Raw genomic sequence first — 26733 nt, forward strand, 5'->3', positions numbered from 1 at the left:
GCCGGAGGGCTCCTCCCAGCTGCTCTGCTGGTCCCAGGCTCTTTGCTCCATAGTCTTTGGCCCTAGAAGAGGAAATCCTTGTTTTTCCCCTCAAACCACCCCCAGTGGAGGTCAAGGCAGGCAGTGCGGTGGTTGCCTTGCCCTCCTGCTCACCGTTTGTCCCTCTGTCCCCCAGGTGAAAGCCAACGACTCAGACCAGGGCGCCAACGCTGAAATTGACTACTCGTTCCACCAAGCCTCAGACATGGTGCGTCGGCTGCTGCGCCTGGACCGCGCCACGGGGCTCATCACAGTGCAGGGGCCCATTGACCGCGAGGATGTCAACACCCTTAAGTTCTCCGTCATGGCCAAGGACAAGGGTGCCAACCCCAAGAGCGCCCGCACCCAGGTGGTTGTCACCATCAAGGACATGAATGACAATGCGCCCTCCATAGAAATACGAGGCATCGGGCTTGTCACCCACCAGGATGGCATGGCAAACATCTCGGAGGACGTGCCAGTAGAGACAGCAGTGGCTCTGGTACAAGTGTCCGACCGAGATGAGGGTGAAAATGCCGTGGTGACCTGTGTGGTGGCTGGTGACGTCCCATTCCAGCTGCGGCAGGCTAGTGAAACAGGGAGTGACAGCAAGAAGAAATATTTCCTCCAGACCACCACGCCACTGGACTACGAGTCAGTGAAGGAGTATACTATTGAGATTGTGGCGGTGGACTCAGGGAACCCGCCTCTCTCCAGCACCAACTCTTTGAAGGTGCAAGTGGTGGACGTGAATGACAATGCTCCTGTCTTCAGCCAGAGCTTCACCGAGGTGGCCTTCCCTGAAAACAACGAACCAGATGACCTGGTGATGGAGGTAAGCGCCACTGATGCTGACAGCGGCTCCAACGCCAAGCTGGTTTACTCTCTGGTGACAGACCCCTCCTCCAAGGGCTCCTTCACCATTGACCCTGACTCTGGGGAGATCCGGGTGAAAGCAGTGCTGGACCGAGAGCAGCGGGAGCGCTATGAGTTCTTGGTGGTGGCGGCAGACAAGGGCAGCCCCAGCCTCAAGGGTACAGCGTCTGTGGCCATCAACGTCATGGACAGGAATGACAACGACCCCAAGTTCATGCTGAGCGGCTACAACTTCTCAGTGATGGAGAACATGCCGCCCCTCAGCCCTGTGGGCATGGTGACGGTGATTGATGCTGACAAAGGAGAAAATGCCCGCATCCAGCTGTCGGTGGAGCAAGACAACGGGGATTTTGTCATCCAGAATGGCACTGGCACCATCCTCTCCAGCATCTCTTTTGACCGAGAGCAGCAGAGCACCTACACTTTCCGACTCAAGGCAGTGGACGGTGGTGATCCTCCCAGGTCTGCTTATGTAGGGGTGACCATCAATGTCTTGGATGAGAATGATAATGCCCCCTTCATCACTTCACCCTCCAATGCCACCTACAAACACATCCTGCCACACACCAGCCCTGGCCAGCAGGTCAGCAAGGTCAAGGCGGAGGACATTGACTCTGGTGTCAATGCAGAGCTGATCTACAGCATCACAGGAGGCAACCCCTTTGAACTCTTCCAGATCTCCCCTCACAGTGGAGACATCACCCTGGAGAAAGAGATCCTACGCAAGCACCACGGCCTGCACCGCTTGGTAGTGCGTGTCAATGACAAGGGCAAGCCCTCGCGGCACGGTACAGCACTGGTGCACTTCTACGTCAATGAGACTTTGGCCAACCGCACTCTGCTGGACACGTTGGTGGGGCACAGCCTGGACACACCCCTTGACATAGACATTGCTGGAGACCCCGAATATGAGCGCAGCAAGCAGCGAAGCAATATCCTTTTTGGAGTCATCGCTGGCATTGTGGCTGTCACCCTGGTCATTGTGTTGGTCGTCCTGGTACGTTACTGCAGGCAACGGGAGGCCAAGAGCGGCTACCAGGCAGGCAAGAAGGAGACCAAGGACCTGTACGCACCCAAGCAGGCCAGCAAGAGTGGTAAGAGCAAGAGCAAGGTGAAGAAGAGCAAGTCTCCAAAACCACCCAAGCCCACGGAGGATGAGGAGGAGACGGGGCTGCAGAAATCACTCAAGTTCAACCTCATGAATGACTCTGTCAGCGACAGCCCCCGAATCCACCTGCCCCTCAACTACCCGCCAGGCAGCCCGGATCTGGGTCGCCACTACCGCTCCAACTCGCCGCTGCCCTCCATCCAGCTGCAGCCTCAGTCGCCCTCTGCGTCCAAGAAGCACCAAGTGGTGCAGGACCTGCCGGCCACCAACACCTTTGTTGGCACCGGGGACAACAACTCGACGGGCTCCGAGCAGTACTCGGACTACAGCTACCGCACCAACCCCCAGAAATACACCAACAAGCAGGTAGGAGAGCTCGTCCTGAGGCCAGCAGCGGCCGCCCCGCTGCACCGGGGAGCCATCTGGACAGAGGTGTGGGAGTGAGTGTGGACTGAACCCCAGCCCTGCATGCGTGGCCTGGGGGGGGCTGACAGAGAACTTACCCCGGAGCTGAACCACGGAGCTTGGTTGTGGGGCAGGGAGGGGATGGTGGGGAAAAAGAAGGTCAAAAACTGTCGGAGCCCTTGTCAGAGCGCCTGGGGCTGGGTCCTGGCGGCGCTGCCTGGGTGACGGTGGTATGAAGGGTGCTGCATGCGTGTGCCTCTGCATGTGGAGCTCCGGGGAGGGAATCCTACCTACCTGGGTCCCCTTCAGGGACTGGCTTGGAGAGCACTGTGTAGGGCAATGCCCACCCTCTATCCATCCTTCTGCTTGGGCTGACTTGTGGGTAGGAGAGCCTGGTCCTGTTCTTGCCACAGCTCCGGGCAACCGGTTTCCAGCCCTGCCCGTGTTTGAGGAGCGGTGAGGAAGGCACTAACCTTGCTGTTGCCAGCCTGGCTCTGCTGGTCTGGCTGAAGCTTTCATGATCCCTGTGCAAAGCCACCTGAGAGGGAGTTTTGCACCCGCTGTCACTGCCTGGGCAGGTGGGGCTGGGTGGAGAAGCAAAGCTCTGCCTTTTCCCAGGCTCAGGCTCTGGCTTCCCCCAGGCTCAGGCCCTCTGCCATAGCCAGTGCGGTGAAAACCAGGCTTCCCTTAGCGTGAGCATCAGACCCAGAGCTACGGCTCTGCGGGAGCTGTGCTGCAGCTGCAGCAGGGCAGGAGGGCAGATCCTGGTGGCCAGGGCGCTTTCTTCGGGTGGCACAGGTCCAGCCGTGTGCTGGGGCTGCGTGTTGTCCTCAGGGCTGGAGAAGTGGGGGCACTGAGTTCTCTGCTGTGCGCTGCGGTCGCGTCACTGCTCTTGGTGTAGATGGGGATTTCTGCTGTATGTGGGGCAGGAAGGAGGTAGGTCTTGGCTGCTTGCTGGTGTGCACTGGAGCTTGGAGCTGTCCCAGGAGATCTGGGATGAGCCTGGAGCTTGCGAACCCTCTTTTCTCGGGCTGTCTGGCCAGTTAGCTTGCACCACATTTCTGCTTTGGCGCCTGTCGGGTCTATCCTTAACCAGCTGGAGAGGGGGCATGGGTGCCTGTGGCTTTGCCTTCTTCCTGGGGCCCTGTGGGTGAGGATCACCTACTCCCCAACCATACTGTACCCTCTGTGCCATATGGAGACCCTGCTCCCTTTTCTGTACCCCAGTGAGCGGCAGGCTGGGCTCCTGCCGTGGGGCTGAGCTCAGCTGCCCGGTTGGATTTGACTTCAATAAAGTTTTCTATTTTTGACCAGTTGTGCCTTATTTTCGCTGCTGCCCCTGAAGGTGATTTCGCTCCCAGCCATATCCTAGGCACATTTGCCATATCCCCAGCTGACTAGAGGATCCAGGCACTGCAGTGCCCAGAAGTGATGCTCATGTGGGTCAGTCATCTCCACAAGCCCTCACCCATACCCCAGTGTGGCTGTGGTATGGACCCCCTTCCCAGATTGACATCTCCCATCTCCAGTCACTGCCTGGCGCTCTAAGGAGACACCTTCCCCCAGGACGTGGTTCACAACACGTGCATGTAGGTGTGGACATGGAGGCAATTTGAGCCATGCATCAACCATCTTCCACCTCAACATCCCCCTACATAGCTTCTCCTCCTTCATCCCCATGGCCTTTTGAGAGCCACCCCTCTCCCAAAGCCAGCGCATGGAGGAGCAGAGCCTTGCTGCATGGTGCCCAGCTAGCATGACCCAAATCCTGCCAGCGAGGGCTGAAAGACGCCTGCTTCTCGCCCGCCGCAGTGCTGGAATGAGGACGCGATTGCAGATGGAGCCTCAGTACGTCAGCAGTGCTGGCGGGATGCACCTGAAGGCAGGTGCTCCCCCCACCCTGGATGCGTTGGACACCCTTGCAGCGAAGGAGAGGTCCTCTCAAGCCGGCTTGCTGGCGACAGTGAGGCTGCGGAAGGGCGACGGAGCCAGGCAGCCACACTCTCCATAAAGATGGTTCTGCCCTGCCCAGCAGGCAGGTTGGAGGTGATGCTGCTGTGGGGCTCACACACGCTCTTGTCTCCATTCAGTTGGAGAGAGGATGGGTCTGGTAGGGAGGTGCAGTGGAGAATCCCTTCCCCAGGCCCTGGATACCACTGTCCTACACTCCGCTCACCCCAGCCAAGCATCCCGTCTCAGGGACCCCCTTCCCTACCACCCCTTCCTCTTTCTCATGATTGTTCTTTCACACTGGCGCAGATATCTCTGCACCCATCACACGAGCTTCACCTCTTCCCCAGGGGCTCCAACCGGCCACACCAGGCTGCTAGAGAAGAGGAGCTCTGGCGCTGGGAGAGATTAGATCATCTGGGGAAACCAGTGGTTCTGGCTTCAGTGGTTTGAGCCCTGTGCCAGCCTTGGCTCTCACAGCCTCCTAGTTTGTTTTGCTAACAGCATAAGGTTTTATCTGGAACCATCCAGGAAGTGTCTGGGCCTTCTAGGCAGGCAGGGCTGGGACCTGCGGGGAGATGGGATGGTTGCTGAGGAGGAAAGGAGACACCAGCAACCACTAAAATAACTAGTCCCTGCGGGGCTGGGCAGGGCAGTCTGGGGGCTTGGCTCCACTTTGTGATCTGCATCCCTTTGGGAACTTCCAGAGAGAAGTTTCCCTTCTTTCCTTGTCCTTGGCAGCTCTTTGATGAACCTGGGTGAGACCACAACCTCTCAGAGGTTGGCGTGGAGAGCGTCTCTTTCTTCTGCCTGCCTCCCAGGCTCCATCCTTTTTGGGGCTTGTTTATACTGAGGGTGCGCCACAGGATAAAACTGATTTAAAGCTGCTGGAGAGTGTCCAGAGGAGGGCATGGAGCTGGTGGAGGGTTTAGAGGGGAAGCTGTGTGAGGAGTGGGTGAAGCCACTTGGTCTGTTCAGCCTGGAGAAGAGGAGACTGAGGCGAGACCTCATTGCAGTTTGTTGCTTCCTCACAAGGTGAGGAAGAGCAGGTGCTGAGCTCTTCTCTCTGGTGACCAGTGGAGGGGATGGCAGGAAGCTGTGCCATGGGAGGATTAAGTTGGACATCAGGAAAACGGTGGTGGAGCACTGGAACAGCTCCTAGGGAAGCAGTCACGGAGCCAAGATTGTCAGTATTCCAGAAGCATTTGGCCAAGACCCTCAGCCTCGTGGTGTGAATGTTGGAGTTGTCCTGTGCAGGGACAGGAGTCGGACTCAATGGTCCTTGTGAGTCCCTTCCAACTTGGGACATTGTATGATTCTTTCCTGGCTGCCCCGGGTCCTTACAGCCCCCCCCCCCCCACCTGAGGAACTGGCTGGAGTGGTGTTAACCTCATTGTGCCACTGTGAGCTCAGCAGAGGTGCCTACACCTGCCTGCAGGCTCCGAGCATGGCGCAGTATTAATTACTCTCTGTGGGAGGGGGAATAAGAGGAATATTACAATTGTAATGGACAGAATGAAATGATCTTGGAGAATTTAGCTGAGAGGCTCCATAAACTGCAGGTTTAGGCGTTGGCAGATGTCTGGGAAAGTCTCCCACTGTCCTGGGTCAGTGGATTTTCTCAAGGTTGTTCACGTGGAATGAGCTGATAAATGGATCCAGCATGGAGCTGCAGATGGAGCTGAGGGTTGGGGGGGACCTGCGTTGTTTCCCCCCCTTTCAGAACTGGGAGCGGTTCCCAGGCACTGCAAATCAGCTTCTGATCTTAGGATCAACCGCGCTTGGTTCAGGTTTGGCTCTGGCGTGCAGAGCCCAAATGAAGGATTCAGTGAGGTCCCGGAGGCTGAGCCTGAGCTGTGCTGGGGAGACTGGGTGGGCTCTGTGGAACAACTGAGTCCACAGCATCTTGTGAGCATCTTCTCGGGTGTTTGTGGGGCTGGGAGAGCACAGAAGGGGGCAAGGAGGGGGTCATACACTGCGCTGGCTTCTGGGGACTTGGTGAAGATGCCAAGAACCCCACAAGCAAGACGGGAATGCACAGTGGCTCCCGGCAGGGTTGTCCTGTGGTACTTGGGTCAATGGCAAGGAGGGTGCCTATGCCTAGGGGAGCACTGTGGGGTATGTGGCACCTCAAAATGAAGAGCTTCAGCCATGGGGGATGAGCAACCCCATGGTGCAGGCAGAGGCAGTGTGGGCGGGCACAGCCTGTGCTGCAGAGGGAGGGGACGGCGGGGTATACGCAGCCTGCGCTTGGGGTGTGGGAGGGGACAGCGGGGTGCTCACAACCTGCACCCCATGGAGAGGTGACACAGAGGGGTGCGTGGTCACTGTGGCACAGGGTGGCAGAGGCAGGGGATAGCGGGGTGCTCACCACCTACACCCCACAGAGGGGTTCACGGTTGCCGTGACAGGGGGTGGAAGAGGCAGGGGACAGCAGGGTGCTCACAGCCTGCACCCATGGAGGGGGTGGCACAAAGGGGTACATGGTCTCTGTGGCAAGCAGGTGGTGGAGGCAGGAGCCCAGGGGTAGGTGATGCGAAGGGGTGCAGCCTGTGTCTCCTCAGGAAGGAGATGGGACAGGGAGGGGAGCAACCCCTGTCCCAGGAGGAGGTGGCAGTGGGGTACGTGCAGACTACCGTCTCATGGGAGGGGGCGTGCAGCAGGTACACAGCTGGTACCGCAGGGAGAGGGAGCACACAGGGCTGTGTGCAAGCTGTACTATAGGGAACAGTGGCGGTGGGGTGTACACAGTGGGGTGTACGCAGACTGTGCACGGTAGGAGGTGACAGGAGAGTGTACATAGCGTGCAGCCTTGGGCAACTGATGACTCTTCACTAAGCAGTGTGTCTACAAGGAGGCAGTAGCACTTACTGCCCCTATCTCATCAAAGAGAGCGCCAGATCTCTCCTGCCTCACAGTCCCTGGCCCCACTGCACTTGAGCCCTCATCCTTTGCTTCCTTGAGAGCTCGCCCAGCCTGTGACACCACCTGGGTCTCCCAATGTCAGGCTGGTCTGCCCGGGTGGCTTCCAGGTTCTCACCTTACTGAGCCAGGTGCTGCTCGTTCCTCCCTGCCCTCGTCTTCCTCTCGCTTCTCAGACCCCCAGGCTCTCCTCTCCCTGATACCCTTGAAGCCAGTGTTTGTCTATGGTGAACACAGGTCTGAATCTGGGGAGCTTCTCCTTTTTTCTCCCCCATTCTCCCCTCTTTTCTCTCACAATTGTACCTGTTCCCTTCCCTCTCTCCTTATCTCTCCCCCTGCTTGGCTCAGGCAGTAACCTCCTGGTTCCCTATTGCTTTCCCCTCCCCGTCACTGTCTGCTGGCCCTGGTACAGAGGGATGCTGAGCGCTGCGCAGCGCAGGGTGAGTCCCTGGCTGGCTCCAGCAGCCGAGCTGTGGATCCCTGCGATGAAAGCACTGGCTGTGTGGGCAGCCGCCCGGTCCAAGCCACACTGATTGATATTCCCAGCACTGCTCTGCCCACTCGGCCGGGCTCTCAGCTGCAGTGCTGTTCCCTGTGCGCACAGAGCAGCCTGGAGCTGGGCCCAGCCCTGCAGCCTGATTAATCCTTCACCCAAACCTTAGGGAAAACCTCGATGCTGCAATGGGATGTGTTTTCTGGGTGCTCTGTGGTCCCTCCACCCAGAGAGGCCGTGGATGGCGTGGGATGCTTGGATGGAGGTGGAGGGTGGGGTGCTCCCAGGTGAGGACAGAGCTGTGATGTTCTGGGATGGGATGGAGAGGAGGCTGGGGTAATGAGAGGGTGCGTGATGTAGGGCAGGATGGGGAGGGAGAGCGGGGGCTAAAGGATGTGTGGAGCATGGGGGCTCTGTCACTGGGAATTTTGTTGGCTCAGGGTGGGAATGGAGCCCCAGGAGGGCATGGGGCAGCAGTGAAGAGGTGGATATTGTGTGCTTGTGTCCACGGAGCTTGTGTTCATCCAGTGCCCCTGGTGTGAATTGTGTGCATGGGCTGACTTGTATGAAGCTCTGACAGGCAGGTGGCAAAGAGCAGAAGTTCCCTGTCACTGCTTGAGGGGTCTCAGACACCCAGTCCCTGTGGTACCAAATCTGCCCTTCTGGATTGTTCTTTGAATGCTGCCCCTGGACCTGAGCCCTGTGCCAAGCCCAAAACACCTTCCTCCCCCTCCACCCTCCAACCCCACGCATACCTGTCCTGTGAGAGCACCTGCCCATGAAACCCTGGGCACAGCCCATCTCCTGCTTACTGGCCTGTGAGCCGGTCCATCCAAGCTGCAGTTACACAACCCAAGCTCTGCTCTTGGGAGAAACCAAGATGGTTGATGGAGATTACTCCAAAAGGGACTCTTCCCACAGTCCCCTGCTCTTTCAGTGCCCCAGGAAGAACACAGAGTGCTCAGATGAGGCAGAGAAGGGTTGAACATGGGTGAAGAGGAGCCCGGCTGCAGGGTCACAGGCCACCTTGATCCTCCTTTTCTTGTCAACTCTGACGATAGCTGCAGTGTCCATCAGTCCAACCTGGAAGAAGCTCAGTCTTGATTTCACATCTGGGAGCCAGGGTCAGCTGCATCTCAGACCCACCCACCTTCCCCACATAGGTCCCCATTGACCTTGCCTTCTCTCTGTCTTTCTAGGCTTTTGGAGATCTCAGTCTACGCCCTTGAGGACTTGCTTTCCATATCCCACCAGCAGTACAGGTTTCTTTTCCTAGTGGGGTTTGTGACTCAACCCTATGGTTGAGAGCCCAAGAGGAAGAGGTCAGGCAAAGGAACAGAAAGAAAACAACCCCCCAAAACATCATAAAACAGCTCTGAAATGTTTTACATCAATGTTTTCCTGTGGTGTAAGATGTTTACTGCCTCTGTCCCTCAGGAGCTCATGGAAAGAGTGGATGGCAGTGACCTGCTAGGAGGGCAGGACCAAGCTCGTAGGTTATCTCATCGTTTACATCTATTTGGCTTTCCCAGCCATGCCCTGTGGCTCCGGCCCAAAGATCCCTAAAGATGCCGCTGCTCCAGGAGGTAAACATCCTCCTGAGCACCTCTTTACTTGCAAAATACCCACCTCCTGATGTACTATTAAAACATGGCATGGCTGGGCAGCAGCCTATCTTGAGAGGTTTCATCAAAGCCATCCTTAGAGCCATCATTCTGGGAGGGCAGCAAACCACCACCTCTCCCTTGGAGCTGATCCTGCTCCGTAGTCGAGCTGTTGGAGCAGAGTGCCCTAATTCAGCTCCTCTGAGACATCTCCAAAGGCCTGACCAACCTGAAAGCCTGGAGCTATTTTGCTCCCACGTGGTTTGATTTTCACATCTTCCAAACTCCCCAATGCTCTCAAGCAGCTGCAAGAAGACCGGCAGAACTCTGTCCCTGCTTGGGGGGGAACTTCTTGTCTGAGCTCGGGGCCCAGACCGTGCTCTAAATGTCTTGCTAATGTGATGTCTGATGTTCCTCTTACACTAATCTGTTAATCTTTCTGCTTCTTCATCAAAAGCACTCGAGCCCAGTAGAAAGCCAAATCAGTATTTCAGATGTTTGAAGAGCCCTTCGTTATTATTCAGGCTGGGCAAGACCTTTCGAGGTGTTGTGATTCAAGGCGCGGGGAGTGCCTGGAGGAGCTTGGGCTGGGTTTTTTTCCAACAATTTCAAGTAGATCACAGTTTATTAGGGACTATCAGAATGTCTTTTGCCCAGAGAAGAAAGCTCAGAAACCTCCTCTAATGTTCAGAATCTGCAAGGTCTGGCCCAAGGACTTGACAGCTCACCTGGGGTTTGAGGACATGGTAAAAGAGAGCTGTGCTCAGCTCATCCGTAAGACAGGTCCTGTGCCAATAAGTGCGATAATGCTGGACCAGTGCAGGCAAGATAAGCACCTTACAATAACAAACTTTACTATGTTACTTGTCGTACTTGTTTGACCTCTCCAAATGAAGGCTTGTCTCGCCCAGTGTCATCATAATCACCCTGTGCAATGCTCCAGGTCTCGGGATGAGTGGCTGGAAAGGTGCCTGGAGAAGAAGGACCTGGGGTTGTTGATTGACAGCTGACTGAATATGAGCTGGCAGTGGCCCGAGTGGCCAAGAAGGCCAACAGCCTCCTGGTTTGGATCAGCTATGGTGCGGCCAGCAGGAGCAGGGAAGGGATCCTTCCCCTGTTCTCAGCATTGGTGAGGCCTCACCTCCAATCCCGGCTTCAGTTTTGGGTCTCTCACTACAGAAAGGACATCGAGGGTATGGAGCACATCTGGAGAAGGGAACGGAGCTGGAGGAGGGTCTGGAATCCAGGGATTGTGGGAATGGCTGAGGGACCTGAGGCTGTTTAGCCTGGAGAAGAGGAGGCTGAGGGGAGACCTCATCGCTTTCTGCAGCTCCTGGGAAGAGGGTTGTGGTGAGGCGGTTGCTGGGCTACTGTCCCAAGGAATAAGTGATAGGATGAGAGGAAATGGCCTCAAGTTGTACCAGCAGAGGTTTAGATTGGATATTAGGGGAAAAATCCTTCACTGGAAGGGTTCTCTGCACTGGCAGAGGCTGCCCAGGGACATGGTGGAGTCTCCATCTCTGGAGGTGCAGATGGGAAAAAAAGACATGGAGATGAAGTGCTCAGGGATGTTTTAGTAGTGGACGGGTACAGCCAGATTCAGTGATCTCACAGGTCTTTTCCAACCAAGCGAGGCTGTGATTCTATGGTTCATCATTAGGTGCACGCTGGTGGCAGACAGCTTAAGTGCAGGTGCTGCCGATATCTAGGGCACAGACTCATGGAATAGACACAATTCCTTGACCCAGCAGGAAAAGCTTTTGCCCTTTGCCTGTGGAAACAGAGGTGGTTAGCAAACAGGGTTGCCATTAGAGAAAAATATTCAGTTTGAAAACAAATCAGCGAGGATGAATTGGTTAGCTTTGTCTATTTTGGCACACATCAATCAACAGAAATAGGTATATAAATAGCTTTTTCATATATATAAAATATAAATATATTTTTAAATAGAAGATTTTCCTAATAATTTCTACAATCCTGCCTGACCTTTTGGAGTACAATCTCATAATTAGTCCTTGGCTTGAATTTGGAAGTGAAAGTAACCTTTGCAAGAGCATCATTTTTTCATTTTCACGTGTCAGCAAAGATATCCCCCATGCCCCAGCTCTGAAACAAGAAACTCGCTTGAAAAATGATCCGATTGCATCAAATTGACATTTTTTTTTTCCATGCAAAATCCTCCGTTGAAGCATTCTTGCTTGTGTTTCTTTCTCTTAGAGCCCTGAGCCCATGGCTTGGGACCCCCTGCTCTCCCCAGAGCTTTCAAGACGAGCTGTCAGCTCTGCTGAGTGCGACTGGGAACCAGATTAGCTCATTATTTTCCCAGCGTTATTTTCCCACTCTACAGCTGTTGGATTCCTCGAGGGCTTTATTCAAGTGTTACTCCCAGTCCTGGAACCTTTTTCTCCCTGAGATCTTCAGATGGTTTTAATGTGATTTCGAGACCTCCTCCTGTGTCCCAAGCAATTTCCGCTCTACCCCAATGATCCACAGAATGGCTCTATTATTGGTTTGAAGGTGATAGACATTTCAGGACACCGTGGTCAGTCCAATTTAGACATTATTCCATAAAGATTATGACCCCTTTAGATTTTATGATTCACCCTTCAGATGATTGATCTCCATGTTTTCCTTTCCGGTCTTTATTTCAACCAAAGGAAAGCCAAATTACCCATCGTTGATGAGCTCAGAGCTCTGATAGGCTGAGAGGTGAGGCAATCTCTGTCCTCAGGCTCTCTAAATGGGTTTCTAATTGCGTTAGATCTTGCTAGGAGTTAGATAAATTCGATCTGACCAGGCAGGTTGGCACTGGGCTTTGGCGGCTTCTTTGAGCATCATGCAAATTTTCAGGAGGCTTCAGGGCACCTGTGTGGAGTCAGCCCACATTTTACCCAGATTTATTCATTAAATAGTGCCTCGGGAGCTGATGTCCATTTTAGGATGGCTGTGCTGCGATCATTATTTCAGCAGGACTTACAGCACCTCTCTTCTGACTGCAAGGTCAGCGCTTGCTAATTGTCAGCCAGGCGAAGAGCTGCTTGGAAGAGTTGCTTTGCAGATAATATCTGGGTCTGGGGGGCTGTGATTCATGGGGCTTCCTGTGTGTCATCCCTCCAGTTGTAGATTCCTTCTGTAGCATCACTTGTCAACAGTGAAAGAGCTAAAGAACCGCAGGGAACAACCCTCATGTCAGACACTGGAATGGGGATGGACACAAGGTTTGAATTGGCAGAGCACAGCCATCAAACAAGCCCTCATGAACAACAGATCATGGAATCATGAGATGATCTGTGTTGGAAGGGATATCAAAGCCCATCCAGTTCCACCCACTACCTTGGGCAGGGACACCTCCCACTGGATCAGGGGCTCCAAGCCCCATCCAACCTGGCCTGGAACCCCTCCAGGGATGGGGCAGCCACCACTGCTCTGGGCACCCTGGGCCAGGGCCTCCCCACCCTTACAGCAAAACATTTCTCCCTAAGATCTCATCTCAATCTCCCTTCTTTTAGCTGAAAACCTTTTCCCCTCATCCTATCCCTGCACTCCCTGTCCTGTTTCCTAGCACTAGAGTGTTGCCCTGGATGGTTCTTGGCAATTCAGGTCCAGCTTTCCTCAAGCCTTGCCCTGGTTTCCATGGGCAAATATTTCCTTCAGCCTGTGCTGTGTTGTGCTGGAGCCGTGCTCCAATCCAGCCACGACACTGGCAAATTAAATAATTCCTACATGCAGCAAAACCTCCCTACATGAAAAGCTGAATCTGTGTCTTTTGGGTCATGGTCCCTGGGCTAATCTTTTTTTTTTTCCCCAGTAACCAGGGCTGTTGCAGAGCTCCAGGTTGGTCTGTAAAAGAGAGAGGTTCATGAATTAATCTGAAGTTTACTAACTCGTGTGCTACAATGGCTCCCTTGTCACTTATTTTTATATTCTGGGCATTGGGTCTGACATTGCCTTTCACTCGCAGCCCTGTGAGTTGCTGCATTGTGGCGGCTGTTGGGGAAGCAAGCTCCTTTGGCAGCTGGCTGAAAGGCCGTTGAGGCTTCTGGCATGTGGGGAGGTGCAGGAGCAATTGGAGGCTGCCAGATGAGCCCATGAGCCGCGGATCCTGCTTTCGCATCAGCACTGAGGGAGTTAATGATTTTGATATTTCTACCGCTCCAGCCTTAATCATCGCTCCGGGAGGGAGCAAGGCAGCTCATTCCTGTGGGGGCTGTTGCACCGCACCATTCCTTTCAGCAGGAAAAGGGTGCCCAGGGTGAATTTTAAGGTTTCCTTTGTGAACAGTGCGATTTCAGGTCTGTCAGAGGAGACCACATCTCCTGCTGCTCGGTCCATGCAGTCTACACAGGGGGGGATGCTGTGGATTTGGGGGAGCCAATGCAACTCCCTGCATCCCTGTTTCCTCATAGCAGCCCTGTTCCCTTGTAGCACTGCTCTTGTTTTGGCTGAGTTGGTTTTCCCCAGGTTTATCAAGGAGCATTAGCTTAGTGTCATCTGCACAGGGGGTGATGCCTTGCATTTCAGAGAATTGGTGCAACACCCTGCATCCCTGTTCCCTTGTAGCACTGCTCTCATTTTGGCTGAGTTCGTTTTGCCTGGATTTAGCAAGGAAAATCAGCTTGGTGCTGTCTGCGCCGGGGGTGATGCTGTGCATTTTGGGGGCTAATGCTACACCCCACAGCTCTGATCCCTTGTAGCGCTGCTTTTATTTTGGCTCAGTTTGTATTCCCTGGGTTTAGCAAGGAGCATCAGCTTGGTGCTGTCTCCACAGCGGGTGATGCTGTGTGTTTGGGGAGCCAGTGCGACACCCTGCATCCCTGTTCCCTCACAGCAACCCTATTCCCTCACAGCACTTCCCTCATTTGGGCTGGGTTTGTTTTCCCCGGGTTTAGCGAGGAGCATCAGCTTCTGCACAGGGGCTGATGCTGTGCATTTTTGGGACCTGGTGCAACACCCCACAGCTCTGTTCCCTCGTATCAGCCCTGTTCCCTCGTAGCACTGCTCTCTTTTTGGCTGAGTTTGTTTTCCCCAGGATTAGCAGGGAAAATCAGCTTGGTGCTGTCTGTGCAGGGGGTGATGCCCTGCATTTGCAGGAGCTGCTGCAACACCCTGCATCCCTGATCTCTTGTAGCACTGCTCTCGTTTTGGCTGAGTTTGTTTTCCCCAGGTTTAGCAAGGAGAATCAGGTTGGTGTGGGTCCTAATAAGAGCCGGAGATGTTTGTGATAGAGGGAAGAAGGAGGAGAGAGCAGAATAGGGCTGAGGAGGGAGGGGTCCCCTTAGTCTCCCTCCAGCATCCATGGGTGCGGACCCTCATGGTAGAGGGAATCAGGACAAAGGAGCCCCTTGGCAGGGATGAGTGTTGGGGGGTTTTGGGGTGTGCAGGTAGGACCAAGCGGGCCAGGGGAGGCTGTTGGGGAGAGCCTGAGAAATTTTCTCCTCAAAACAAGTTCAGAAAAGCCCCAAATTGGAACTCTGGCTGTGACTCCGGCTTCCCTGTTATGGGAAAGGCTGTGACAGAGCTGGAATGGGCATGGAGAGGGGCAGCAAAGCTTGCTCAACCTGCCCAGCATCTGCAGGAGGACAGGCTGCGCGTCGCCGCGTGCTGCAGCTCGCAGAGGACACGGCCGAGCAGGATGCAGCGCGGATCTGTGAAATTGGAAAGGGATCGAGCGAGGAGCAATTACTCATGTTTTCTCATAACCCTGCAGGTAGGAGATGTTCAAGGAAAAATTACCAGGCAGCAGATGTAAAACCAAAGGGAAGTGCTTCTCCGCGGGGCACATGGGCAGGGAGATCCTTGCTGCAGGATGCCAGGGAGGCCAAAAGCAGGTGTGGAATCAGAGAGGCTGAGAGCACGTCATGGAGGATGGGGGTCGTTAAATGTATGAGCTGCTGATTCCTTGCTCAGGCAAAGAAAAAAAAACAACCCTCTGAGCTGCAGCACAACAGAAACCCACAGGATTTACCAGGGGATGAATGTCTTCATCAGAGCAGCCACTGTCGCTGGAGGCAGCCGCTGGTGCCCGTGCTCCCTGCGGGGAAGTAGGGACAGGGGCTCGGCTTGCTCCTCAGATGTAGAGGCTGGCGCAGGCTCACCTCCCCATTGGGAATGTAAGAGTGAGCACTAGGGAGCTCTTAAAAGGAGTTTTTTTCAGAACTAGCTAAGAAAAGAGACGGCTTTGCCCCAAATCCCATTCTAGTGCAGTGGCAAAGTGGAGACAGCATTGAGAAAAACAATAGATACTGGGAGGAGGAGGAAAGAAAAAGGAGGGAGCTTGTAGCAATTAGTAGAAATGAGTAGTGAGAGAGAGTAGAAAATTGACAAGGAAAACCAAAAACATTGGGGGGAAAATCAATTCTGAGCAGCTAAACACAATAAGCAGTGCATTAAAAACATGTGAGGAAGAGGTGGGATCCAGTAATTGCCATTGCCAAATAGACACTGTAAAATTGTTGATTACGTAGAAAAATGCAAAAGTGTTCAATAAATAGTGCTAGAATTTGGTCTGGGACTTAACATCATAGGACGCGATCCCTGCCGATACGGTGGTAACTAGAATAGACATCAAAATATCATCTCCTTGAAATAGTGATATCTGAAATAGAATCATAGAATCATGGAATGGTTTGATTTGGAAGGGACCTCCAAGCCAAAGGAGTTCCAACTCCTTCGACATGGGCAGGGACATCTCCCATTGGATCAGGTTGCTCCAAGCCCCATCCAATCTGGCCTTGAACGTCTGCAGAAATGGGGCAGTCACCACAGCTCTGGACAACCTGGGCCAGGGCCTCCCCACCCTCATCATGAAGAATTTCTTCCTAATGTCTAATCTAAATCTTCTCCCACTTAATTTAAAGCCCTTTCCCCTTACCCTATCACTCCATGTCCTTGTAAAATGCGCCTCCCCAGCTTTCCTGGAGCCCCTTTCAGCACTGGAAGCTGCTCTAAGGTCTCCCCACAGCCTTCTCTTCTCCAGGCTGAAGAATCCCAACTCTCTCAGCCTGTCCTCATACGGGAGGTGCTCCAGCCCTCAGATCATCTCTGTGGCCTCCTCTGCACTCGCTCCAGCAGATCCATGTCCTTCCTATGCTGGGGATTCCAGAAATAAATGCAGGGCTCCAGGTAGGGTCTCACCAGAGTGGAGCAGAGGAGCAAAATCTCCTCCTTCACCCTGCTGGTGCCACGGCTTTGGATGCAGCCCAGGACACAGCTGGTTTTCTGGGCTTTGAGCACACATTGCCTGCTCATGTTTAACTTCTTGTCCACTAACACTGCCAATAAAATAATTTGCACCAAATACTCTTCAAAGGTTTTGGGTAGGAGGTCTCTGATTGGGGGTGTTAATGGAGCTTGGGACCCCAGGTTGTGCCAGGAGGAGTGGGAGGGCAGTGACACTGTGAGCCGGTCAGAATAATGATGGGGATGCTGTGTGTACCGCTCACTGTCCTCACCAGCCCCAGGGGACGGCTGGATTAATAGCTAAGACAGGAAACTCAGTGATGGAAATAGCATTGACGTCAGTCAACACAGTTTGATGGGAAGGAATACTGGGCAGTTTCATTAGATGACAGGTTCAGCTCTTAAACCTTTCCTTAGGCATCTTCTCGTGGCCGCTGTGGGGAACAGGATCTGCTCCAGGCATACCTGTGGCTCTGAAGAGGCAGAGCTGGTTTTGTGTTGGTGTGAGGTTACAGCTTTGCAGCTGATTGACTTGGAGTTTAATGAAGACACTGAGTTGATAACACATTATCTTATTGTTATAGAACCATGGAATAGTTTAGGTAGGAAGTGACATCAAAACCCACCCACTTGCCCCACCTGCCATGGGCAGGGACACCTCCCACTGGATCAGAGGCTCCAAGACCCATCCAACCTGGCCTTGAACACCTCCAGGGATGGGGCAGCCACCACTGCTCTGGGCAACCTGGGCCAGGGCCTCACCACCCTCACAGCAAAACGCTTCTTCCTAAGATGTCATACCAATCTCCCCTCCTACAGCTTATTATTTTGAATTAACTGTCCTCGTTATAAGTGGAGCATTGTTAGCTAGATGAAGATCTAGTTTATCAACAGCATAGTGAGGAAAAGGAGTCATTGAGTTGGGAGTCCTTGTGAAACGTGGTTCTCCTGAAGGAGCTCCATGGCAGCAACTCCGCGCCTGCTGCCATTCACCGTTGTAATCAATGATCTGGAAGTAAATATAAAATCACCGCTGATAAAATTTGCAGCTGACACAGAGGTTGGTGAAGTGGGAGATCATGATGAGGATAGAGCAGTCATGCAGAGCAATCCAGATTGCTTGGTAAACTGGGCCCATTTAAACAAAGTGCATTTTAACACAGCCAAATGCAAAACTGTACGTTGAGAAATAGGGAATGCTGGTTTATGTCCTGGAAAGCGGTGACTTTTAAATGGATTTAAGGGTCACACTGCATCAGTAGCTCAGTGTGAGCACTTGTGGTGCTCCCACCAAAGGGCTAATACAGCCTTCGGACGAAAAAAACTATAAAAGTACGAGGAGAAGCAAGTCTCTACAGAAAGAGCTGATGTGGTAGCACCAGTGGTGCTGCCAGGATCACCTCTCACGAGGAATGGGGAAAAACTGGGAAAAGTAAAGATGAGGGCCACGGTACTGATTTGCTGGGTTGCAGGTTGAGACTTTGTAGAATGGTTTGGTTTGGAAGTGACCTCAAAGCCCAACCAGTTCCAACCCCCTGCCATGGGCAGGGAGCAGGGACACCTCCCACTGGATCAGGGGCTCCAAGCCCCATCCAACCTGGCCTTGAACCCCTCCAGGGATGGGGCAGCCACCACTGCTCTGGGCAACCTGGGCCAGGGCCTCCCCACCCTCACAGCAAAACATTTCTCCTTAAGATCTCATCTCAATCTCCCCTCTTTCAGATGAAAACCATTCCCCTCATCCTATCCCTGCACCCCCTGATCAAGAGCCCCTCCCCAGCTTTCCTGGAGCCCCTTTCAGCACTGGAAGCTGCTCTAAGGTCTGCTTGCAGCCTTCTCTTCTCCAGGCTGAACGACCCCAACTCTCTCAGCCTGTCCTCGGGTGGGAGGTGCTCCAGTCCTTAGATTATCTTTGTGGCATCCTCTAGAGGAACTTCAGGAACTCAAGAAACCCAGTTCGTTTAGTGTCTCAAAAAGAAGATTGAGGGGTGCCTGAAACGTGCTGTACAAAAAACACCCTGTGTAGAAAACCCTGCCTGCTGGAAGGCTCTTTAACCTAGCAGAGAAAGGTCAAACAAAACCCAATTTCTGTACGTCAGAGCTAGACAAATGGAGTCAGTGTTTTTCCTTGACTCCAGGACAAGGATCTCTGGGTGGAGAGCTTCAGCCAGACACATGCTACTATAATTTTTGAAGTGCATTGGTCACAGCATGGTGGGGACTGCGCAAGTACGTGGGGGGCACTAACTCCTTCTGTACCTCAGCTGGAGGGCAGTGGGGCAGAATGTGGATTGCCTCTGCCTTGCAGTGAGAGGAGCCTTTTTCAAAGGCTGCCAGGCAGGATTTGACATTTAAAGGAGGTGTTTTTTAGGTAAAAGTGATGCTATTTGGAAGGAGACTCCTCCGGGGACGGATAGTATCTGTCACAGGCTGGGTTTTGGAGGCTGTTTGGTTGTATTATTGCAGGTGCCCCAAGGAGCCCAAGTTGTTTGTCTGGAGTTTTACAAGCACAGAGTCAAAGCAGAAGCTTTGAGCCACAGTGATGGAGGAGAGCAGTTTCCGACAGGCAGGCAGGGTGCAGGACAAAGCTGTGGGACAGTGTTTCCTGTGACATCCGTGCAATGAAGGCTTTTGCAGGCTTTACACAGCTGCAAAAAGTGGGCTGGGAGATGATCCCCAGGGGCCTGCACACAGTTCTGCTGCAGGCAGGACTGCCTGGATACTTCAGCTCCTCCAGAGCTGTACACAAAGAGCTGAGAGGTGCCCATCCCTTCCTGACAAAGATCGCACCATCTGCCTGGGCAATCTATCGCACTCAGCTAAACCTGCTGTTTTGTTTTTTTCCAAGTGATTTCCCTGCTGCAGGTGAAGGTCAATTCTTCTTGTCTGTCCACAATCAAAAGCAGGAACTCTGTCTTTGCAGAAGGCTTTTAGGAGCTTGAAGATCGCTGCCTTTCCTTCCTCTGTTATGGTGTGTCATGGTTTCTAACAGCTGCCCCTTAACTGATCCCTGACTGGTGCAGATATTCTTGGAAGTGGTGCTCAGACTGGACACAGCTCTGCCTCTGAAGTCCTTCTTGAGCTCAGCAGAGCAAGAAGGGCTGAATAAGGACTGGGGAACAAGTCTTATGAGCTGCGGCTGTGGGAACTGAGATTGTTTAGCCTGGAGAAGAGGAGGCTGAGGGGAGACCTTAACCCTGTCTACACCTCCATGAAATTGGGTTGTAGCGAGGTGGCTGCTGGTCTATTCTCGCAAGTAGCAGCCGATAAGACAAGAGGAAATGACCTCAAATTGCACCAGTGAAGGTTTAGGTTGGATATTAGGAAAAATGTCTTTACTGATAGAGTGGTGAAGCCCTGGCAGAGGCTGCCCAGGGCAGTGGTGGAGTCTCCATCCCTGGAGGAGTCCAAAACCTATGTAGCCATGACACTTTGGGACATAGTTTAGTTGGCATGATGGGATTGGCCTGACAGTTGGACTGGATGAGCTTAGAGGTCTTTTCCAACCTTAATGATTCCATGATTCTATGAGCAGATAGGCCCTGCGTGACTGCAAGACAACATGCCTGTCTGCATCCCAATACAGACGCATTTTTGGTGAGGGATTGACATCGCTGATGGATAGGCAACCCCTGATCTGCTGTAACCCCCGATCCTTCAGCCAGCCTGCTGCTTGTGTGGTGATTATTTTTCCCGAGCGTGCAAATGTGGCAGATATATTCCACATCTGTCATCTGAGCTGTTAATGAAAACACAGGCTCGCGATGGACTTGGGATCCAACCCGAAGGATGTCATTTGATACATCGTCCCAGCTGAAAGACCTGTCTTTGGTAATTACTTTCCAAATGCAACTTCCTAAACGCTTTGCATCCTCCCTACAGCGAATTGCACTCTCTTGCCTCAGCGCTGTGCTGCACCTACACGTTCTTCCTGCATTACTTATGAGAAGCTCATCTAAAATAGTGTCGGAAAACTTCCTCAAGTCAAGAGATAACGTTTACTGCTCCTCCTCCATCCACGGGGGCTGATGTCTTTTCAAAGGAAGGAGTTCAATGGCTTGACATGTTTGTTTGTGACAAACCTACAGTGGCTGTTACTCATTTCCTTGTTATCTTGTAGGTACTTACAAAGAGTTCTTTCATCTGGTTCAGTACTTTTCCAGGAACTGAAATTAAGCTAACTGTTTTATAATTCTCCAGCTCTTCTCTTTCTCTCGTCTTTAAAGACAGGTGTTATTTTCGCTCACTTCCAGTTTTCTGCAAGCTCCCTGATTCTCTACAAATTCTTTAAAACAAGTATAAAAAGTAAGGAAAGGAAGGAAAAAAAGGAGCCCTAACAGCTCTGAAGTTCCTTAAATCAGGTCTCAAAGCACCTGGGGTGAATTTAATCAGGTCCAACCAACCTAAAAGCAGCGAGCTCATCTAAATGCTCCTTCTGTATGTTGCTTCCCTCAGTCAGTCCTGATTCCTTGCCCTTCCTCGTTGGTGTAAGCTGTGTGGGACACCTGGTTGCCCCTCAGCTGGAGTAAAGGCATCAGCAAAAAAGGCATTCAGCCTAGGTAGTGGGTTGGCTCCTCTCTCCTGATCATCTTGGAGAGGTGGGGCTGTGTGAACCTCATGGACTTCAACAAGGCCAAGTTCAAGGTCCTGCACCTGGGTCAGGGCAATCCTAGCCACAAATACAGACTGGGTGGAGAATGGATTGGGAGCAGCCTTGAGGAGAAGGGCTTGGGGTGCCGCGATGTGAGAGGCTCCACATGAACCAGCATGCGCTTACAGCCCAGAAAGCCAATGGTGTCCTGGGCTGCATCCAGAGCAGTGGGAGCAGCAGGGCGAGGGAGGGGATTCTGCGCCTCTGCTCTGGTGACACCCCACCTGGAGCCCTGCGTCCAGTTCTGAAGTCCTCAGCACAGGAAGGACATGGAGCTGTTGGATTGAGGCCAGAGAAGGCCATGGAGATGATCAGAGGGCTGGAGAACCTTCCATATGAGGGCAGGCTGAGAGAGTTGGGGTTGTTCAGCCGGGAGAAAAAAGGTTCCACAGAGACCTTAGAGCAGCTTCCAGTACTGAAAGGGGCTCCAGGAAAGCTGTGGAGGGGCTCTTGATCAGAGAGGGCAGGGATAGGATGAGGGGGAACAGTTTTCAGCTGAAAGGGGGGAGATTGATATGAGATCTTAGGAAGAAATGTTTTGCTGTGAGGGTGGGGAGGCCCTGGCCCAGGTTGCCCAGAGCAGTGGTGGCTGCCCCATCCCTGGAGGTGTTCCAGGCCAGGTTGGATGGGGCTTGGAGCCCCTGATCCAGTGGGAGGTGTCCCTGCCCATATGGCAGGGGGTGGGACTGGATGGGCTTTCAGGTCCCTCCCCACTCAAACTATTCTATGGTTCTATGAAATAACTCCTTTCCTGGGCTCCTTTCTGCATTTTTGGGTGATTTTGTGTCTTTTCCTCTTTCGTGGTGTTTTCGTTTCATTCTCTGCACTCATCATCGTGCCCTTGCCCTGTGAACTTGGGGCTTACCCTTTCCACTCCTCTGTAATCACACAAAGAAGGATTTTATGGGAGGATTTGGAGGAGGATAATGATGTCGCTTAATGACTGTTTGCAGGGAGCTCCTCCCAAGCATGAGACAAAGCTGGGGAGAGAAAGTGTGAAGTAGGGGCTTTGAAATATTTAACAAGCAGACAAAATAAGCCATTGTGACCCTTGATGGAGAACCTCTTAGGAGGAGAGATGGTGTCAGGCCAGAGACTGGAAGGTGAGGGATGATGTCACTGGAGCTTCTGTGCTGGGCTGTGGTCCAGTTAGAGATGCTCTTGGGAGAGGTGTTCTGACCTGAGAGGCAGGTCTGTTTGAGCGCCGAGGGTGCTTGCAAGGAGTCCCCAGATGAAGAGTGGGGTGGGGGAAAATGATTCAGGATGATGTGCTATAGGTGACCTTTCTGGGTCCTGCCTGTCTCGGGAGAGGGCATCTTCCCGGGATTTTCTCTGGGTGCAAGAGGAGGTAAGGAGCCAGGGAGGGAGCTGCTGGGTCTGAGGAGTACAGGAAGCATGCAAGGTGAGCTCCTTCCATGAGGTGGTGTCTGATGGGGTGCTCTTGACTGGAGTGGGGCTTGGTGTTGTGTCTGACAGGCTGGCTGTGGGGGCTGCTGATGGACTCTGATGGTGTTGGGAGCTCTGGGCAGGACTGCTCTGCCTCTGCTTAGCGGTCAGGTTTGATGACCTTACCCTTTGCCTTCGTCTGGTGGGTGGGTGATGCATCAGCTTTTCTCTTCTCTCCCAGTTACCTCATCGCCGAGTGACGTTCTCTGCAGCCAGCCAGGCTCAGGATCTGCAGGATCCCTCCCAGCACAGCTACTATGACAGCGGGTTGGAGGAATCGGAGACCCCAAGCAGCAAATCATCCTCGGGGCCCCGCATTGGACCGCTGGCCCTGCCTGAGGATCACTACGAACGCACCACACCCGACGGCAGCATCGGGGAGATGGAGCACCCTGAGAATGGTAGGTGCTCGCGGCACGCGTGCCTGCCCCCTCCCCAGGGACCCTGTGCCCAAAGCTCTCCATACTCAATGCTTCTCCTCCCCTGGTGTGGGTGAGATGGGGCGAGGAGCTCAGTTGGGACAGGCTTGTCACGCTCAAGTCTGGTGGGCCTGGGAGACTGGAGAGGAGGTGAGGCTCAAAGTGAGACAGCAGCAAGGACATGGGTGGGGATGGGAGAGGTGGATGATGGGGAGGAGGTCTGGAGGAGGCTAGGAGGTGTGGGAGAAGGTTTGGGGGATGCCATGAGATATGGGAGGAGGTTTGGGGGGACCAGGAGAAGGTTTGGGGGATGCCATGAGATATGGGAGGAGGTTTGGGGGGACCAGGAGATGTGGGAGTGGGAAGAACAAAGGAAGAAGATAGGTTTGGCATGATGTAGACAAGGGGCCCAATGGGATGGTCCGAGATGGCCGCACAGGCGGCCGTTGGACGTGACTGTAGCCCAAATGATGGTGAGGTTGCGTACTGCAATCAAGTGGTCCCATGGGTGCCTGCCCCATGGCAGGGCAGGGGTGTAGGGGTGATTGGGGTGTGATACAGCTCTCTGTGCTGTGGTGGGTGCCAAAGCCATGGGAGGTTCCCAAGGTAAAGAGGAGGAGAGCAGGTTAGTGGCATAGATGGGGTTGAGAAGATATGTGGAGTGGAGGATCAGAAAGCATGATGGTGGCAAACCTGAGAGTGAGGCGTCCTGCCTTCATTGGGCCCTTCAGGGCACCTCCTGCTTGGGTCCACCTTTACTGAACCCCACTGGAGGTGTCTGCAATCTCACCGCGAGAGACCTGGCTTTCCCCTGCCCTGGCGCAGCTTCCACCCCAGTTCTGCTCCTTGTGCTGCCTCTGTGCTGCCTGCCTGACTGCCCTCAACCAGCCCACTCCCCAAGCTATCTTCTCTGGCCAGCTTAAGTTGCTTTCTTGGACTTGGCTCTGGCTGCGCACATAACATCTACTTTCCTGTACCTGCTGCCTTCTGTGCTCTTGTACTGAGGGGAGGTCGCAGTGGAGCTGGCAAGGTCAAAGAAACCTCTGGGAGGGAAAAAGAAAAGGTGCAAAAAGGTTTCCTGAAGTCTGCTCCTACTTCTGGGATCATCCTTGGCTTTGGGACAGGTCCGCATGTGGTGTGAAAACGGCTGAGAGTGTGTTCAGCTGGTCCAGGGAGCTGCAAACCTACTGGGTCCCCCTGTTAAGGAACACATGGGGCCAAGGGTAGTTTGTGGTCTTTAAGGTCTAATGGAACACCTCTTCCTTCTTCCCAGGTTAGCTGCTGGAGTAACCTTGGTATTTGCTATGCTGTGGCCTTGAAGCAAGGCATGATGGTGCCCGGTCTGGCAAGGTTCTCAAATCCATTGGTTGCTCTTGCCATATGGGGCATCCTCCGGGCTAGGAGTGTCGTGCAGACCACTATCTTCCCAACAGTACCAGCCAGTCAACTGGGAAGAGCAGTATGGAGAGGTTCCTGGCGTTCTGGTGCAGGATGGCAGTGCTGGACTTCCCAACTGCCCTTGAGTACCAGCCTGTGCCTGCAAGAGAGGCTTGAAGGACATGTGGGCAAGGAGAAGCCACATGGCTGTGCTGGAGAATATAGTGTGGCAGTGGTGATGGTGGGGCTGGAAGAGGAAAGTCTGAGCCCATGAGGGTGACGGACAACCCAGGGACAATGAGAGAGGAGCAGGACTAAAATGAGAAGGAGGAGAGAGACAGAGGAGGACCTGGAAGGTCTGCAGCTGAAGATTGAGGGCAGAGAGCTGCTAGTAGTCTTTGGGGTGTTTATTGGCTACCGGAGGTAGACAAGGCTCGGGGTCACTGCCCGGAGCAGTGGCTCTCACAGGGATGGGGCACTCAGCCACGGCTCCCTGCCCACAGCATCACAACCCCCAGGCTGCCCCATAAGTTAGTCAGCACCTTCGCTTTGCACGGAGCCCCTGTGTATGTTCACAGCCCAGGAATCAGCACATACCCATCCTTGAACCCATCCACAGGTGATACAGATGTGCAGAGGCTCCCAAGGGAGAACCATAACCCTGTTCTCCTTGTCACCCCCAGCCTGTCCTGGCTTGGCTCCTTTCATGTGGCAGTGGGTGGGAATCAGGCCCTGGTGCCTTCAGCAGCTGTCCTGACCTGGATAAACCCAGTTCAGTGCAGAGGTCATAGCAGACCAAGGCTCTGAGGAATCCATTGGCATTAACTCTTGTTGGTCCTGGTGCTCTGCAGATAATCTGGCAAAGGCCATTCAATGAAATTGAGGGACTGGAGTCAGGGTCACAATCTGTTAAGCAGACTGTCAGGGGACCCTGGCACCCAGCCAAGTGATTTGGAGATGGCGAGTTACTGGTTGTGTTAGATCAGCTCATCAAAGTGGTGTTTCCCATGATCTGCCTGCCTCAGACGTGGCACTCCAGACCTCTCTGTGGTGCAAACAAGACCCCTCTGTCTTGTTTGTCCAGAGAAGGGTCATGTCTTTCTTCCTGCAAAGAAGAAAGGAACTGGATGAGGCAGGGAGCAGGAACTGGATGAGCTTTAAGGGCCCCTCCAACACAAACCGTTCCATGATTCCACGGGATAGGAGATTTAGGCTGGCTAATAGGAAGAAATATTTTCCTCTGAGGGTGGTGAGACACTGGCTAGGTTGCCGGAGGTTGCCCCATCCGTGGAAACATTCAAGGCCAGGTCGGATGGGACTTTGGGCAACTGAATCCAGTGGATGATGTCCCTGCCCATGGCAGGGGGATGGAACTGGGCAGACTTTGAGGTCCCTTCAAACCCAAAGCATTCTATGATTCTACATCGGACCATTGTGACCTTTCTGGGGATGGTCACCATGCCCTTGTCTTGGCTTCTGTAGCTGCTCAAGCAGAACCAGCCCCTCAAAGTGATCAGATTTGGGGTTTTGTGAAGCTGGGTAGGCTAAGCCATTCTTGACCTTATATTAAACTGAAGAGACTAATTGGATCCTGCACACCCTATCTTGCGGCACGAGCGCAAGACTGACACGACTGTGCATTTTCTAGGCTTTCATCTAGTTATAAATATCCAACATAACAGGGCTTCCATTGCTTTCTCCAGGAGATTATCCCTGCAGCCGAATCAATCTGATAAGCAAGTATGCAAGGCTATTTATAGTGTTTCAACTGGAAGACAGATCCATGCCTTTTCTTTGTAGATGGTTCTTCACTTGATTAACACATGTATCAGTGTCCTCCTTTTTTGGACACCTTTTACTGTGCAGACTGCAGCAAAATACTGTATTGCAGGGGCTGAGCCAGGGCCTTTTCAGGAGGAATTACGATGTTTCTGATGAAGACTTCTCCAGTAACTTGGCACTGATGAGCCAAGCTCCTCAGTCATCCCAGGCATTTGTCATCCCTGGTATTTTACCTCGCTGCCCACTGTTTCCTCCCCAACATTTTGCCGTGCTGTTATCCACTTCTGTGGGGTATGCAGAGCTGAGCTTAGTCTCCCACTTGGCCACCCGTTGCTTTTGCTAAAGACATCTGCTCCCCCTGCATCACAGATTTGCTGTGGTTGGAAGGAGCCTGGGAGTGATTCTGCTCCGCAGAGGATCTGCCCTGCCATGAGTGCGTGCCGAGCTTGGATTATGAAAGTGCCAGTCTCTTCCCATTGACAACTGCGAGAATTTAGTACGAT

At 53.3% G+C, this 26733-nt stretch overlaps 1 protein-coding gene across 2 annotated transcripts in view; it reads left to right on the plus strand.

The window, feature by feature from the left end:
• The window catches only part of PCDH1 (protocadherin 1), a 65905-nt gene that overhangs the window by 9230 nt on the left and 29942 nt on the right, over positions 1–26733 (plus strand). For both annotated transcript variants that reach the window (XM_054079293.1, XM_054079294.1), the window contains exons 3-4: positions 176–2368; positions 22834–23053. In XM_054079293.1, coding sequence (XP_053935268.1) covers positions 176–2368; positions 22834–23053 — 2413 coding nt within the window. The remainder of the gene's footprint in view (positions 1–175; positions 2369–22833; positions 23054–26733) is intronic.

Source organism: Cuculus canorus, chromosome 14 (assembly GCF_017976375.1).
Source record: "Cuculus canorus isolate bCucCan1 chromosome 14, bCucCan1.pri, whole genome shotgun sequence".
Taxonomy (NCBI): domain Eukaryota; kingdom Metazoa; phylum Chordata; class Aves; order Cuculiformes; family Cuculidae; genus Cuculus; species Cuculus canorus.